The 16,627-nt window shown below is 46.6% G+C and overlaps 1 protein-coding gene across 3 annotated transcripts in view; it reads right to left on the minus strand.

Moving 5' to 3' along the window:
• Nucleotides 1-10,703, minus strand: part of LOC119160778 (uncharacterized) — a 255,029-nt gene extending 244,326 nt beyond the window's left edge. For all 3 annotated transcript variants that reach the window (XR_012887760.1, XM_075880922.1, XM_037413012.2), the window contains exon 1: nucleotides 10,078-10,703. Coding sequence is in view for 2 of the 3 variants with exons in the window: in XM_075880922.1 (XP_075737037.1) it covers nucleotides 10,078-10,564 (487 nt within the window). In the remaining variant the exon portion in view is untranslated. The remainder of the gene's footprint in view (nucleotides 1-10,077) is intronic.
• Between the last annotated feature and the right edge of the window lie 5,924 nt (nucleotides 10,704-16,627).

The following is a 16,627-nucleotide window of genomic DNA, read 5'->3' on the forward strand; positions in this document are numbered from 1 at the left end:
TGTGAGCACACGGGCCTACAACGTTTCCGCCTCTATCGGAAATGCAGCCGCCACAGCCGGACTTCAATCCCACGACCAGTCAGCAGCCGAGTACCTTAGCCACTAGACCACCGCGGTGGGGCCAAAAGTGACAGGCCCTCACGAGGAAATCGTCACATGCATGACATGTAAGTCATGACTAGACGCCACGCTCATGGTGCGGCCACTTCGCTAGTTTCATATATACCGAATTCGGTATTACGTGACGTAAATGAATGACGAAGGTATATGAATGGTGCAAACATGAAACCATGACATGCGTGATATGTCAGAACGTGACTACATGCCACGCTGATGATGTGCTCGCGGTCATGTCGGTATATAGCTTTACCTATACCAGATCTGGTATGACATGACCTGCATAAATGACGAAGGTATACTGGTGCAAACATAATCACGACATGCGTGTCATATAACATGACTACATCCCACGCTCATGATGCACTCACGGTCGTATTGCTAGCTTCATATATATCGAATTTGGTATTACGAGACGGGAATGAATGACGAAGGTATATGAGTGGTTGAAACATGATAATCATTGCAGGCGTGTCATGTGCGAACATGACTACATGACAGGAGGCCATTTCGCTAGCTTCACATATACCGAATTTGATATTACGTGATGTGAGCGGACTACAAAGAAAAATGACACGTCCAACATAATAATCGGTATATGCATGTCATGTAAAACATGACTACATGGTACGCTCATAGCGCACTCGCGACCATTTCGATAGCTTCACAATTATCAAGTTAGGTATTACGAATGAATGGACGACAAACAGAAACGCGAGACGCAGACATAATAATCGGGAAATGAAAGGCGTGTACGGCATAATTTACACCTGCCTCGTAACATTGTGCTCATTTTATATATATATATATATATATATATATATATATATATATATATATATATATATATATATATATATATACATGAAAGCGAGGCTCGGCGAGTTTCATTCAGAGTTCTTCGAGAATTATATACAATGAACAAACAGAGAGACGGAATTGCACCTAGAAGAGCTTTCATTAGTCTCATATCTTCCACAAGGCCCGCCATTGTCGGGAAAGAGAAACGACTCCACCTGTGTTTATGGAACTCAAGTCCTAAGTGGGGGCTTACAACAGGAGTCTTCTGCACATGCGCGAAGCGAAAAACCGGACAATCTTAGTGAAGCCGAGCCCCCCTCTGCGCAACGGCGGCAACCACAAATACCAGTGACACGATTCATATGCATGAAAGTATTTTTTATTTATTTTCTTGACGAAGCTTTGTACTTCGTACAGCGCGCATGTGTACGGCATACATCTGCTAAAGACAGCCGATAGGATGCTTCTGAAGCGTCGACTGAGAGCGGAGTCATCTAAGACATCGTATAGTTCAGTCACCCACTTACACGGAAAGAAAAAGCAGAAGTTCGTCTGAACTACGGAGGGAGCGAAGTTGCGTGTGTGCGACGGCTGACCTATAGTTCTGCCATTCTGGCTCTACTGCTATTCTGTATCTCCAACTGTGCAATGCCCCTTCCTATTTTTTCCCTTCCTCTGCGCGGACGCCTTACGCTAGAATAAGAGATCTCTCGATGAAATCGCGCTTTCGCGCCAGTGACAAACGGAAGGTATACATGAGTCAACACTGATTCATGCAGGGCCAAGAGCGTGCGGAAACCGTTCAGTGCATAAACACGCCGGAATGTGTTTTGAATTTATTTCCATGTGGACAGGTGTCAGAATTGTCAAGTGCACACCCCCCTGACAAAGGAAATTATAATGTGTCACCACGACGTATCCATCTGCCCGTCAGAGCACATTGGATTTACGCACTGATCATACGGTGCTTTAAAATTGAAAAACAAAAGCAAAAAAAAACAAGAACGCCAGAGGGAAGAGGACTGAAAGAACCAGAAGCGACCATGCATAGATTTCAATTTACTTTGTATGTATACCTCGGAATTCCAATTCAACCTGTCTACATACGTCTACGCCATCAGTACTTGCGGCCCTTTTTACAGCGATTTCAGTTATGAGATCAGAACAAGGGTAGCGTGCGCCGCCTCCTAGTCCGTAACCACTATTGCACGAAATAATACGAAACTCGGTAAATAAAAAACCGCAAGGACACAAGGAAATTCGAGTCCTTGTCAGCTGCGTGCCAGCCCTGTATTCTACCACTGAGCCATGCCGGTGGTTGGCACACGTTTCTAGACAGGCCTTACATGCAGGTTTGATGTCAGGAAAGGAATAGCGTTATTATGAGAAATAAAGCGTTTTAGAACAGCAAAAGAACAGCCAGATGTCACACATTGCGAATTCCTCAAGGTGTGGGCCGTCGAATGCTCCAACCCATTACGAAGGCTTCGTACTGTTCATCTGTTAACCGTAGCGCATACCTGTGTGGGGGACGGTGGGGATTACAAAATCTTCTGGCGTAATTCTTTATTGTCGTCTGCCACAGCACAAAAAATTGTACAAAAGTCCATGCAAGAATGCAGCGGTTACTACGTTTCTCCGAAAAATCACGAAGGATCTCATAGTTGACGCCTGCCTACTACACAAATATTAATGGCGTAGTGGGTACCCTGCAAGTGTGATTTCAGCAGCTATACCAAAAGAGTACTGAAAAAAGACTTAAAGGCCACTCTTTCAGCTTCATTGATTGATATGTGGGGTTTAACGTCCCAAAACCACTATATGATTATGAGAGACGCCGTAGTGGAGGGCTTCGGAAATTTAGACCACCTGGGGTTCTTTAACGTGCACCCAAATCTGAGCACACGGGCCTACAACATTTCCGCCTCCATCGGAAATGCAGCCGCCGCAGCCGGGATTCGAACCCGCGCCCCGCGGGTCAGCAGCCGAGTACCTTAGCCACTAGACCACCGCGGCGGGGACTCTTTCAGCTTTCGTTGCGACAGCGCTGTGCGTTCCGCGCAGGCCAGGCGTTTTTTTTAACGGCGTATAGCCATCTCAGCTTATCAAAATTCAGCATCGTATTCGCATAAAAATTGGGCGCGTATGAGTCACAGAAAGCAGGCGCGTGCCAAGTGGCTGCCATCAAGCAGTATATATATATATATATATATATATATATATATATATATATATATATATATATATATATATATATAGAACTTGAAGGAAAGGCACAACAGGTCCGGGTATTTTCTATATTGATTAACTTGCAGATAGCACATAAGAAAAGGATCGTATTTACTAACGTTTCGGCCGTGGCACAGCCTACGTCAGACCACGGCCGAAACACGGCCGAAGCGTTAGTAAATACGATCCTTTTATCATGTGCTATCTGCAAGTTAATTCAATATATATATATATATATATATATATACTGCTTCATGCCTTATGAGACTCGAACAGTTGCGGGAAGGTGAAAAACATTGTTATTGTTGACTTTGCATTAATGCCATCCTTCTCTTTCCATTTCTCGGACCAGCTTTTCAAAGCACGCCCAATTTCACCAGTAAACAAGGCGTCCATGACCCAGAGGGTCAGCGTGTGGCCGCAGAACACGCTGTTTGTTTATTGCACTGAAATTTGCACTGCACTATCGAAATGTTTCTGCCATTCACACTTTCATGTTTACAATAATATTATAAACAGATTATTAATGTGAGCAAGCACAAAAGCGAAATGAGCCACGAATGTGCGGAAGCCTTCACTCCGATGTCATGAAAATTTGTCGCCGTGCGCAGCTGCGCCAATTGTCTTCTCTTCTATATAGCCTCCAGAGGTGCCTTTCTGCTTTCTCATGTCGCCACCGTGGGCGATCAACCCCTCTAGTGGGACAATAATATAAAAGCCTTAGCGTGTATTCATCTGCAAATAATGTAGTTTGTACACACACACACACACACACTCACACACACATACGCGTACACACACACGCACACACACACACACACACGCACGCACACACACACACACGCGCGCACACACACAGACACACACACGCACGCACACACGCACGCACGCACACAAACACACACACGCACGCACACACACACACACACGCACGCGCACACACACACACACGCACACACTGACACACACACACAAGCACACGCACGCACGCACACACGCACACAAACACACACACGCACGCACACACACGCAGCACACACACACACTATATATATATATATATATATATATATATATATATATATATATATATTCTCACCAAAACAACCACATCACAAGAAAAAAATACGCGTACTCCACACGTAGCCTCATGAGGGCAGCCAGCCATAGCGGAACCAAAAACCAATGCGCTGCCGCATCCATATAGTTCGTAGGTGGGCACAATTCCATCGTCACTGAAAGTGAATTAATGCGCGCAAACTGAACGTGCCCCGACTTGGCACAAGCGGCATTCGAGCTGTGGCAAATCGTATGCCAGGCAAAAGTCCGACAGCGCACAGGGTGCTGGCGCATTTAAACTACGGAGTTTGAGATCCGTACAAAACGCACTGGAGCGCTCATCATTTATTGCTGGTAATTTGTTGCCAAACGGTCCTCGTCTACACAACCTGCATTCACCCGCCCCGTCAAGCTTTCCGTGCTCAGTGCTTCGGCAACTTGTTCACTGAACGTCAAGTTCACCAAGCGCCTCAACTTCAGATTATGCTTCGCCAGCTGACACAACATTGATGGTATAAGAAGTGGTCGTGAGCATGCGCAGTCTCCCGCGTTTGTGGTATTGCTTTCATCCTCACGACGGCACATAGCTGTGCAAGAACCTCGAGGTTAGGGGTTGGCTTCCCCGCTGTTTCACGTCACACTCTGGTTTGGTCACGAACTTCAGGAGCGAAATTGATACTTTATTTCAGCGTGAACACACAATGCTCAAGCGTTCATCGGTTGCACGCATCTCTCAACGGTGCATGAGATAACCATGATTCACGAACACAAATGTTCGGTTTGAGAAAAATTAGAGAAAAAATTGGCCCAAATCTACATGTTACACTGTAAATGTAGTCGAAAGACGATAGTTTTGCGTCTGGAGAGAGTGAACAAAACGTTTATTTGATGTTCTGCGCAAGAAAATCGGCGAATAGTATTCTGAAGGCGCTGCGTTAGAGTGCCTCGAGCGTATTGCGGAGACGAACAAGCGCATCTAGGCACGTTAGACACGAGAGCTATCTAGCACTTATCTTTGAAAACGAAGGCGTGCGCGACTGCGGAAAAAGATACGCGCCAGTCACGGAGGTGATAAGGTGTAGAATGCAAAGCGACGAGCAGGTGCCACCACCATGCCCTGGTACCAAAGCGCTGGAAACACCTTCTTGAGCATCGCGTTGCACTGTCAGCGCAGCGCGTTAAACGCTACAGCTCTTAGACTTGATTCTGTGTGGCTTTTCTTGTAGTATAAGGCAGATGTAGAAGGCATAGACATGTTTTTATGGTGCCTCAGATATGCGCAATATTTGCATTCTTTATTTGACAATTTCATGACAATGAACGCTAAACCTTGAGCAATATTGGTGGTCACAGCGGATGGGGTTGGTCGTTTGGTGCCGTTCAAGGTATCGTTAGGGTGGACAAACAGACAAATGTACAGACAGACAGACAGACAGACAGACAGACAGACAGACAGACAGACAGACAGACAGACAGACAGACAGACAGACAGACCAAAACTTTTTCGTCGAAGGTCCCCAAGAAAGACTATCGTCTTTAAAAAACACAAGAGTACGAAATCCCCTAATGCTCAATTCAGTGAGAAAGAAGCAACACGCTTATTGAAAAGGAGCTGCTCAGCGGAACTGGAAATGTCCTTTTTCCAGGAACATTCCGGTATCGACTGCCAGCGAAAAGCTACACAAAAATAAAAAAATGTGAAGTGTTTATGAGCAAACCAAAAGCACTTTGACAATTTCTATTTATATATGTAAACACCTACATCTGGGCGATGTCGTGGTCACCTCCTTAACTTGGCTTGGCATATACAAAAATTTGCATTGCAGGACACGAGTGTAGTGCGAACATGATTCACAAGTCAGGGCAAGAATTAAGCAAATATGCTGCTGCGTACGGCATAGCTGTGGTACGTATACGCGCCACAAGTGACTCACAGCGTACGTATAGCAGTGACAGCGAATTTGAAATTGTGAACGTAATAGCGTGGAACGAGCCCACGCCACCCACAACCCTGTGCCAGCGGCAAAAGGTTGCCGGCGACACAACTCTGCCGACGAGCAAGAAATTCGGACGAACGCGAAGCATGAAATTTACGGCGCGAGTCTCAATGGAACGCACGCATTCTGCGTGGCAGTCAGCCGCAAAGCCTCACCACTGCTTGAAACCACTTTGCAAGAAGCGCCTGTACACAATAGTGATGTCGAAGCAACGCCAGTTGTGTTAAAAGCGTTGGATTTCTGACAATGTGAAGCATTCCTGCGACTCAGTGAAGCGTTACTCGTAAACGCCCACAATACATGGTTGATATTAAGATGATGATTGCTCCGTTACGTCCGATTCGCGCGACGAAACTGATGTCGGTGCTGCAACGTGAGTGACGCTGCATCGTCAGGCCACGAGCCACTCTTTTTCTGCATTCATGCCTGGTGATCACACGATGTGCACACAATGCCTCCGCGCAACGATGTCTGCGATTCTTGGAACATGTGGTACAAAGCGAAAAATACGGCATTTGTCACTCAACTGCACTGCACCACGCCGCGGTGGTCCCGTGGCTAAGGCACTTGGATGCTGACCCGCAGGTCGCGGTATCGAATACCGGCTGCGGCATCCTGGTCGCAGTGGCTGCATTCCCGATAGAGGCGGAAGTGTTGTAGGCCCGTGTGCTCAGATTTGGGTGCACGTTAAAGACCCAAGTTGGTCGAAATTTGCGGAATTTTCCGCTACGGCGTCTCTCGTAATCACGTGGTGCTTTTGAGATGCTAAACCCCTCAAATCAATCAACAAATTCCATTGCGTCAAATTGATCCCCACGGTGCGCGTGATCACGTGAATTTTCGAAAATATATAGCCCTTGTTGCCCCGAGTTTTTTCTGATTCCACTGCACAATGGGTCTGCTGCAATGGCCTGCGATCACGTTCTGGGAAGACCAAGATGTTATACTACACATTCGCCACCGACACGGCCGTGTATACTTGACGCAGGATTGCGCACAAATCCACGTCGCTTAATAACAAACGGAATAACAAAATACTGTTCCCGAACAAATCTAACAATGACGCATCTGCGTAGCGCTACAAGTCGCATAGCAAACATAGTCCTTTGTCGAGGCGTGAAAGGCGTATACCGTATATTCGATTGCACTGGGGGCGCGATGCCACCAGCCCACGGTGCTCGCGCGTCCCCTGTTGGTAAACACTGCTCTAAATCGCGTAAGAAACAACAACAACAACAGCAACAACAGCAACAACAACAACGACAAAAAGGAACGCCGCGAATTCTCGACCGGGCTTTCTAGTTTCATTATAGAAGCTTGACACGTGACTGGGCTAGTAGTATATCGAATGGCACACTGCTGATGACTTCGCATGCAAATGGCTGCCAAACAGATGATAGTTATAGCGCGAAAATAGAACGACGACAAAGGGACGTCGTTCTCGCGCTATAACAATCATCATGTCATACCAACTAACCCCAACCATCACGCTTGCAAAACACGCCCCGCCGCGGTGGTCTAGTGGCTAAGTGTACTCGGCTGCTGACCCGCAGGTCGCGGGAGCGAATACCGGTTGTGGCGGCTGCATTTCTGATGGAGGCGGAAATGTTGTAGGCCCATGTGCTCAGATTTGGGTGCACGTTAAAGAACCCCAGGTGGTCGAAATTTCCGTAGCCCATCACTGCGGCGTCTCTCATAATCATATTGTGATTTTGGGACGTTAAACCCCACAAATCTATCCATCCATCCACACTTGCAAAACAGTGTAACAATATTGCAAATCATTGATCATAACACTGCGACACAGTAGCATTGTTCAGCCCTAAAATGTGTTATGACAAGAATTGAAAACCTGTATTGTATCAAAACTAGCCCATGCACTTCGAACCTTGCAGCAGCGTGTCAATAAATAATTGAAAAAAAAAAACTAAGGCAAAAAACTTTGGACAGGGAGATGTCTATGAAGGGACACTATCTATCCAGGAATATACTTCGTGCATGGTGAATCTGTACATTGTGTTTGCTGAAATGAGCACAATGAACTGCTGCAGTCTCTCTTATGTGGCCATGAGATGTACACAGAGTGGTTGTGCGTTAATAAGAGGATTGAAGCATGCGTTCATCGATTTGTGCTTCCTCCGCTTAGTGAACTGCCTTATAAGGCTAAGATAATCTCACATGATAATGTCTACTTAAAGACGCTCGCTATTTTGATATATTTGTAGCAAAATACTGTTAATGACGCTAGAGCACGAGACAAAGTACGGAAGTTTGCAATAATACATAGGAATACACAAAAAAAATTGTAAACGGATTGGAATCATATAACACTGTTTAACACGCCCGTATATGAGTTCAGATGTGTGTATTATTAGCGTTATAGGTTATGCCATGTGCGTTTTCTTCTTTGTCTTCGATGTCTAAAATAGAATACCTAGGATTCTAGAGATAAGTTGAGGTTGCGCGGTAGCCACAGCGGTGGCCACTGAGAATTTACGACTTAGTCCGGCCGACGCCACAAACAACAATCGTTTGAAAGTTATATAATCCAATGACTTTGTTCACAAGCGTCTGTATTCACGGAATAAATCAGAGATGCGCGAGAACCCGTGACACACCCAGACAATTTGTATACAGTTATTGTGCGGAACATAAAAGCCTTTTTTGTGCTTAAATATATATAACGTCTGGTTTAGTTCTTTCCAAAGTCGTGCATGTATAAACTTGTTTTTTTTAACAGTTGTTACATGGTCGAAGACCCTCAGGCTCATTACGTGTTGGTAGTTGTATAAACCAATACACTTTAGTTCTTCTCTATCTACTCATGATTTTTTTGTTTTTTTCTCATCTTGCTTCTTACATCCCCCAAAAAATTTCGCGGAGCCTGAACAGTGAGTGCCATGTTCCGCTCGCTTCAACAGATTTCGCTCAACAATGAACGTGCACCACGTGCGGCACAAATGAGCCCTCTTTCGTACAGGCAGACGCAGGCTTGTCGGGAGCAGCCTACATCTGCCTGTACAACAACGCGTGCACGCAGGTGAGAGTGCGTCTGTCGCCACGACCGTGAACTACAATGAGAGCGTCCGTGTACAGGCGGGGATGGCACTACAATGAACAGCGATATAAATGCGTATACGTTGAAATAATGCGTAACAATCACATGAAAGACAAGAACGCCCGCTGAAACAAGTGAATTGGGCACTCGAATTTTCGCTATCCGTTTGATGTATCTCGGAACGAAACGTTGGTGGAAGGAATTCTGGAATGCTCTGAACGAAGAGGTGTATACCTGTAGAAATTATGGCAAGCTTTGTGGGGGGCTGAATAGACACGGACATCGGAGAGAGCCTCTGAAACAGAAAATAGAAAGAGAGAGCAAAACAAAAAAGAGAGAGAAAATGCTTCACCTGCAGCCCGAGAGCATTTTGATATAGATATAGCGTTCGTATACCCCAAGCTCGGGTATACAAACAATGAACCTCTGACTTCCACTTACACCATGGCGGTAAAGGACCGAGAGCACGAGTGCCTTTGTATTTCAGTGTGTTTCGGGCAATGTTTATCAAATAAGGCGAGCGAAAATGAGGAGGCAACAGAAGACTTCCGCAGAGAGGAATAGTGCGCCGTAGACGGTCCCAGTAAGACATGAGAGCACCGGTGACGTGCAGATCATCACCACCTTATCGAACAAGTGAAATACGCGAAGAAGTAATAGCAAATGTAACTGAATGAGTTTGCGTCATTGCTGGATACATACCAGACGCGTCGACGCTTGAGGACAGTGCACCCGACGCGTCTGGTATTGTACAGCAGCGCTGTTATGCATAGCTAGTACGTTGTGAAAGTCACGACCTGATCTTTGATTACTCACCTCCGAATCGGTGCGCGAAGAGCCTCGAATGCCTGGCCGCCAGCAACCAGGGGTAAAGCGGCTGTGGGTCCCGAGACACCATGAAGGAGCCCCCGGGTCCAACCAGGTGTCCCAGCGCGGAGGGCGGTGGCGGGTGGTGGTGCTGGAGGGCCGAGCCTAGGTAGGGTGGTGGACCTCGTGACAGCTGGTGGTGGTGCTGCTGTTGCTGCTGGTGATGGTGGTGCTCGGCGACCATGGCGGCGTACGCAGCCGCCAGTGGCGGGAACGTGGCCATAGGCACGGCTACGCCCGTCCCCGGTGGTGCGGCGGGAGGCCTCAGCGAGTCCGGCGAGGCAGCCAGGGAGTCCGGCAGGTGGTGCGCGGTGGCAGCAACGTCAGCTCGCCGCTCGTCGACCGCATCTTTACCGACGATCGACTCGATGGAGAAGCCGAGCTTGGGCTTGTTAGGGGCCGCTGTAGGCATCATGGTCTCCGGCGGTGACACCATGCCTGGCTGCCGGCTTGCTGCCACTCAGCCCGCCGGCATCCGGCAAGTCTCGGGTTGCACGACGAGTTAAACCTGGGCTCAGCACGAAGGCTGGCTCGTCATCGTCGGTGCGCTAGGTAACAGCGACAGCTTGGCTCGCGCGGTCAGTCCGCTCTGGCGTGAGAGTTCCGGTGGGGGCCGGACGGGGAGGAGCTTCGCTGTTGGGGGACGGCGCCGCAGGGAACCATCCCTCCAGCCGGCCTTCCCCGGGCGCAGAAAGGGGCCACTGGCAAAAACAACGCTGCTGCCGCCATCTGTCGTCGGACTGGCCAAGTCCTGCCGCTCGGATTCACTTCTCCATTCGCCATGAAGCGCGACGATTTCGGCTCCTGCGGCTCGCGGTAGCGAGTGGCACTCTCAAATTACACGTTCCTTTCGTTTTTTCATTGCTGCTTGCCAACTTGCTCGCTTTTGAGATACTCCCGTCGTAACATTTCTTGGAGAGAAATCTTTTTGGTCATTCAAGCAAGGAGCATTCCAGGCTTGGCACTGTCAGCTTCCTTTGCACACCTAGCATGTAAGTGACATGTTAGCTACAGGACAATATGACACCACCTACGTTAGACGCAAGTGGTGTCGCGACCACTTAGTTTTGTCTCGCAGTGTCATACAAGTCGTTGAAGGCTATGGTTGTGTCAGCTCTGCAGCAGGGTGTGACAGCAATTGCTAATGAAGAAATGACGTTCGGTGTGATGTGAAAACCATGGTTTTCACCGTCCTTCAAGCATGCACAACCTCTGTTTTGAACAGAATCACGTGTTATTTCGAGAGTGAACTCATTAACTGAGCGCTATTTGCGAATCACTTGTATCAACAACGTAAGTGTTGTTTGAAAAATATTATGGGGGACACTGCTATTGACGTGCTGCTTGTCCGGTGGCATGTGCATGGTTTATTGTCGAAATGGTGTTGACGACATTCTTCGCGAAATTGACGAGTGTTTGTTCTTGACTTGTTTCATGAATTTTTTGCCTCATGTATTCTTCGATGGCTTGATGAAATATATGTAGTGCCGTAGAATGCTCCTTTACTGCACGCAAGTGTAGTGGTTCACGAATATCGGCAAAGATTGGCCCAGCAAACAAACGAAATTGTATTCAGGTTGAAGTACGGGTCAGTAGAGGAGTTCATACTGCAGGGTACATCGCCCACTCCTTTTGTCGCTCTTTATTCAGCTCCTCTTCATCGACATTCATTCTTCAAAATGAATTTCATAGGTATTTGTTAATATGAAAGCGTCGCTGCATATTCGAACACGATATCCAATATGATTCTAGTCGATTCACTGGACGTATCATCATCGAATATTCGGGGAGCACTACATCAGCATGCAATAATGATAATATATCTCAGATTTTACGTCCCAGAATCATGACAAGATTATAATAGATGTCGTGGTGGAGGGTGCCGGCAATTTAGACCATCTGATGTTTTTCAACCTGTACGGACATCGCCGAGTCCATGGGGCTCTACCATTTCGTCTGCATCGAAAAGTGAAAGCAGCGACAGGTATCGAATCCGCGACCTTCGAGTTAGCATCGGATCGCCCTAACCACTGATCGACCATGTATGACACATCTGCATGCATGCAATGAAAGGGCGTCATATTTCACTACACAATTTTGATCAAGTGATCGAAGAAAAGACGACGCGATAAATACATGAAAAGGGTCGAGGAGAAACAATTGTGCAATTTCTCGACATATTTTTTGGTTTCGGTTTGGTTATATTTGATGCCGTTTAAAAGGTTTCTGCCATGTTAGGTTATATTCACACTCGCTTCCCCCTGAAACTGCTATTTCACGAATCTTTACATTCACTTATATTTAGGCAGCGATGATGAAAATTTAAAAAAGAACTATAATAAGTCATAAGGGAACTATAACATTTTAAGCGATGCCACTCCTATAGACTACTTTTTACTGATAAGACGTCATGATGAATGTTGATGATACAATGTTTAATACTGAAAATGGACATTATGTTGAAAACCAAAAAAAAAAAAGATGCAGCTGGAGGAATACCCTCGCTGATTTGATTTGTGGGGTTTAACGTCCCAAAACCACCATATGATTATGAGAGACGCCGTAGTGGAGGGCTGCGGAAATTTCGACCACCTGGTATTCTTTAACGTGCACCCAAATCTGAGTACACGGGTCTACAATATTTCCGCCTCCATCCGAAATGCAGCCGCCACAGCCGAGATTTGATCCCGCGACCTGCGGATCAGCAGCCGAGTACCTTAGCCACTATAGACCACCGTGGCGGGGTGAGGAATACCCTCACAAAAAGATAATTCAGTGAAGGTGGATCAGGTTGCTTTGTCGGCTTCTTTGTTCATGTCGATGACGCCCTAATAACTTACTTTGACATTCAATTACTAGACCACTTCGAAAAACATATTCTCAAGACTGCGCTTGCTTCACGCGATGTTTCTTAGTGTATATACACTGAGAAGTATTGCGATAGGTTTTTACAATATATATACTGAAAATGTGGTTTACGCAATGCTTTTGGCTTGCGGTGCGTAAGCACAAAACAAACAGTAATATGCCCAGATGACAAATAAAAATGGCAAAAATACAAAACAACAAATGTGGTATCAGAGCATCTATAGACACTGCATATGCGCATCTCAATTTGGAAACTCTTGTACCCTGTCCACATCAACTGACAAGCTGTATAGTAAAGGAGGTTGTTGAAGCCCTCTAAAAAGATGAAGTCTTGGTGAAATATGTGTCAGAGTGACATGAGTTTTGATCACAGAGAATTATGTCAGAAATATTGCAGGACCAGTTTTGCACGCCCCGCTAGAGCGCCGAAGTGATGCTCCATCACATTGTGTTTATTCATGAACAGTTAGTACTTATCATGGTGAACTATTGAATTAAGTTTTACTTCGTCAGTGCGTCAAGTGGTCGTGTCTTTCCGCCTCGTACGGTCCCTTATTTTCACTGACGCTGTTTTACTGTATACATAAACCCCAATAATACTTCATCACAAGTTGCATCATTGATTATGGTCACTCGGGCGAAATGCGAGATGCACTGCAGTGGGCTTATGCGAACCGCAAAGAATAATGGGTGGTCGAAATTGATCCACTGTCACCGAGTGCACCCTGCCTCACACTATTCACAACTTATTAAAATGCTCCTTGTGTTGGTAACTCCAATCTGAAAAGACAAAGGATGCGCTTAACACGGTCAACGCGGCACTTTCGCTTGACGCTGTGCCGAGGTTTTTGATTGTGGCGTCGAATCGCGTTGCTTCGTCGAAACCGAAAGTGTCCTGGCCGGCAACCACCTCATTCTCAGCGGCATAAAAGATTTCACTAGCAAACAGCGGAAATTGTAGCTCTGTGCATACAAACGTCGAGAATTTTCGGAGAACGGCATAAGATTTGCTTGAAGTTGAATAGCCTGTCCTGCCAGCCCGAGCTTAAAGAAGGAAACTGGTCAAGCGTAGCGCGCCTCCCCGAAAGGGGCAGACATTTCAGCTCTTCGTTTCTGCACTGCTGCAGGAAAGCCTTAAAGGTTGCCGAGATGACTTTGCACTGTGACTCGTGGTGCCGACTTCATGTATGTGATTAAGCTCTGTTGCTCCGTCAAAAGCTGAATGCGCGTGCAATTTCCTTGATTAAGGAGATGAGCTAAGCCTGCACTGTAAGCAAAAGTTAGCCCGGAGATGGGAGTTTCTCCAGCACATGAGCCCACAAAACTCCCCTGTTCCAATTATTTACTCCCTGGTAGGGAGTGAACTCGGCACATGTCATCGTAAAACGCCCCCTGCGTAATCACAGAGTTTATGAACATGACCTTGTTAAACTCCCCAGGGAGTTTCAGGTCAAGTGGTTACAAACTCCCTATAGGAGCTTTAAAAACCCTCTTTGGGCGTGACGTGTGTGTGTGTGTGTGTGTTTGCGTGTGTGTGTGCGTGTGTGTATGCGCATATGTTTGCACGTCGGTGTGAAACACATGTCCTTTGTGTGGCTAACCGTATGAACATCTGTCAACAGGCAACGAAATTATAAGTGCAGCGAAGAATAGGAACGACCGGTTGGTATTTACTGTGAATATTTCAATATATTTCGCACCGTTAAACCACGCTGCACATCGGTCCGATTCCTCAACGAAACGCCGGGAATGCCGCGCTTCATAGGGCCAAGTAACAAAAAACTTCGAAGAATAAATTAATGGTAGCAAAAGTAGGCTGTTACGATTGTCAGCGGCTGCTCCTGGAGTTTCACCGTGAAAAGTTCGAAGCGGTCTGAAGTAGGCTTCGCTCGACTACAGCAGGCAGGCCAGCAACCGGTGTGAGAGTTGCACCAGCTACACGCTCACCCCGTTCCACCGATAGTGGCTACTTGGAGAGTCACCGGTATTTCACCGGCTGTAACATCTAAGTGGTAAGAACTCGCTATGCCGTCGGTATCAAGCCGGCATCGTATCGAGCTCGCACTGCGCGCCGGCCACCGCGGCAAGCGCTACGAGCTATAGCACCGACCACCGGCGAGGCAAAGAATGTGTTTCACAAAAAATGAAGGCTGCTGGGATGTATAACAGTCTTCTGCGCCTTGCGACCGCAGCTGTCAATGACTAACTACAAGGCGAGCGCCGAACGAGGCGGAGTACCATCGTCAACGATTGCACCGTAAAACTTCGAAGCGGTTAGAAGTACACTGCAAGTCATTTTACACCCTTAAGGGTGGATTTTTCAATAGATCACCCATCTTACACCTATTATTTCTGCCAAACTTATCCGCATGGGTGTAATTTCTGCTATTCCACCTTTTGTACACCCATTTGTAAATTTTAGGTGTATTATAGGTGTATGTTCGCAAATTAGACCCAAGGGTGTTTCCTTGTACGTTACACCTATCATATATGTATATAGTTTAGGGCATCAATACATATCACATCTCAACGGATGCAATCAAACTGCATGTCAAAAGTCTGGTGAAAAGATCGATGTTTCGGCATTCGTTAACATTTCCCGTTTCATTCGCCAAAATATATCGTGCTATGTAATATATTTATTAAACCATCCCTTATTAACATTATTCAGAAGATTCCTCACATGTTCAACGAACTAATTCATGGGTTAGCTTTTTGGGAGTCCAACTAAAGATATTTTGCTGCCGCTCATTTCCATTCTTCCCTAATTCTCACAGAGGCACCCGTAAAAGAGATTATTGTCACTTAAACATAACATGAAACGATTACACACGGTTTTTGACAGGATCTCGTGCGTGCCTTCTCATTTAAAATCAGACTAAGTTTTTCGTACCAGAGGTCCTGGTTTATTAAAGATGATAGTCTTTTTTGGGGACCTTCAACGCAAAAATGTTGGTCTGTCTGTCTGTCTGTCTGTCTGTCTGTTTGTCTGTACATTTGTCTGTTTGTCCACTCTATACGGCATCTGGTACTTGAAATGGCGGACCTCATCCGCAGCGCCCACCAATGTTGCTCAAGATTGAGCGTTCATGCTTGTGCAATCGTCAATTACAAAGCAATCATTGCGCATGTCTGCGGCACCATAACAACACGTTTATATTCTGCATGTGCGTCTTTTACTAGAAAAAGCATACATTAGTAATTTTAAGGGCCGTAGCACTTATCACGCTGCGCTGACCATGTAATGCTTGCACGGAACGGGGAGTGTTTCCAACGCTTTGCTAAGACGAGACGGTGGTGGCACCTATACCGTCACTTTGCGTTCTACACCTTATCACCTCTGAGATGGGCGCGCACGCCCGTCTCAGAGCCACGCGCTTCGTTTTCCAAGAAAACTGCCAGATGACGCTCATGTCTCACGTGCGACGCGACTTGATGCGCTCGTTCGCCTCCGCTGCACGCTCGAGGCACTCAAACGCAGTGCCTTCAGAATACCACACACCGACTTTCTTGCGCAGAACACCAAATGAATGTCCTGTTCACTGTCTCCGCACGCAAGGCTATCGTCTTTCGACGATATTTGCAGAAACATGCAGATACGGGGCCAATTTTTTACAATGGGGGCCCATGT

The sequence above is a fragment of the Rhipicephalus microplus genome, chromosome X (genome assembly GCF_043290135.1).
Source record: "Rhipicephalus microplus isolate Deutch F79 chromosome X, USDA_Rmic, whole genome shotgun sequence".
NCBI lineage: Eukaryota > Metazoa > Arthropoda > Arachnida > Ixodida > Ixodidae > Rhipicephalus > Rhipicephalus microplus.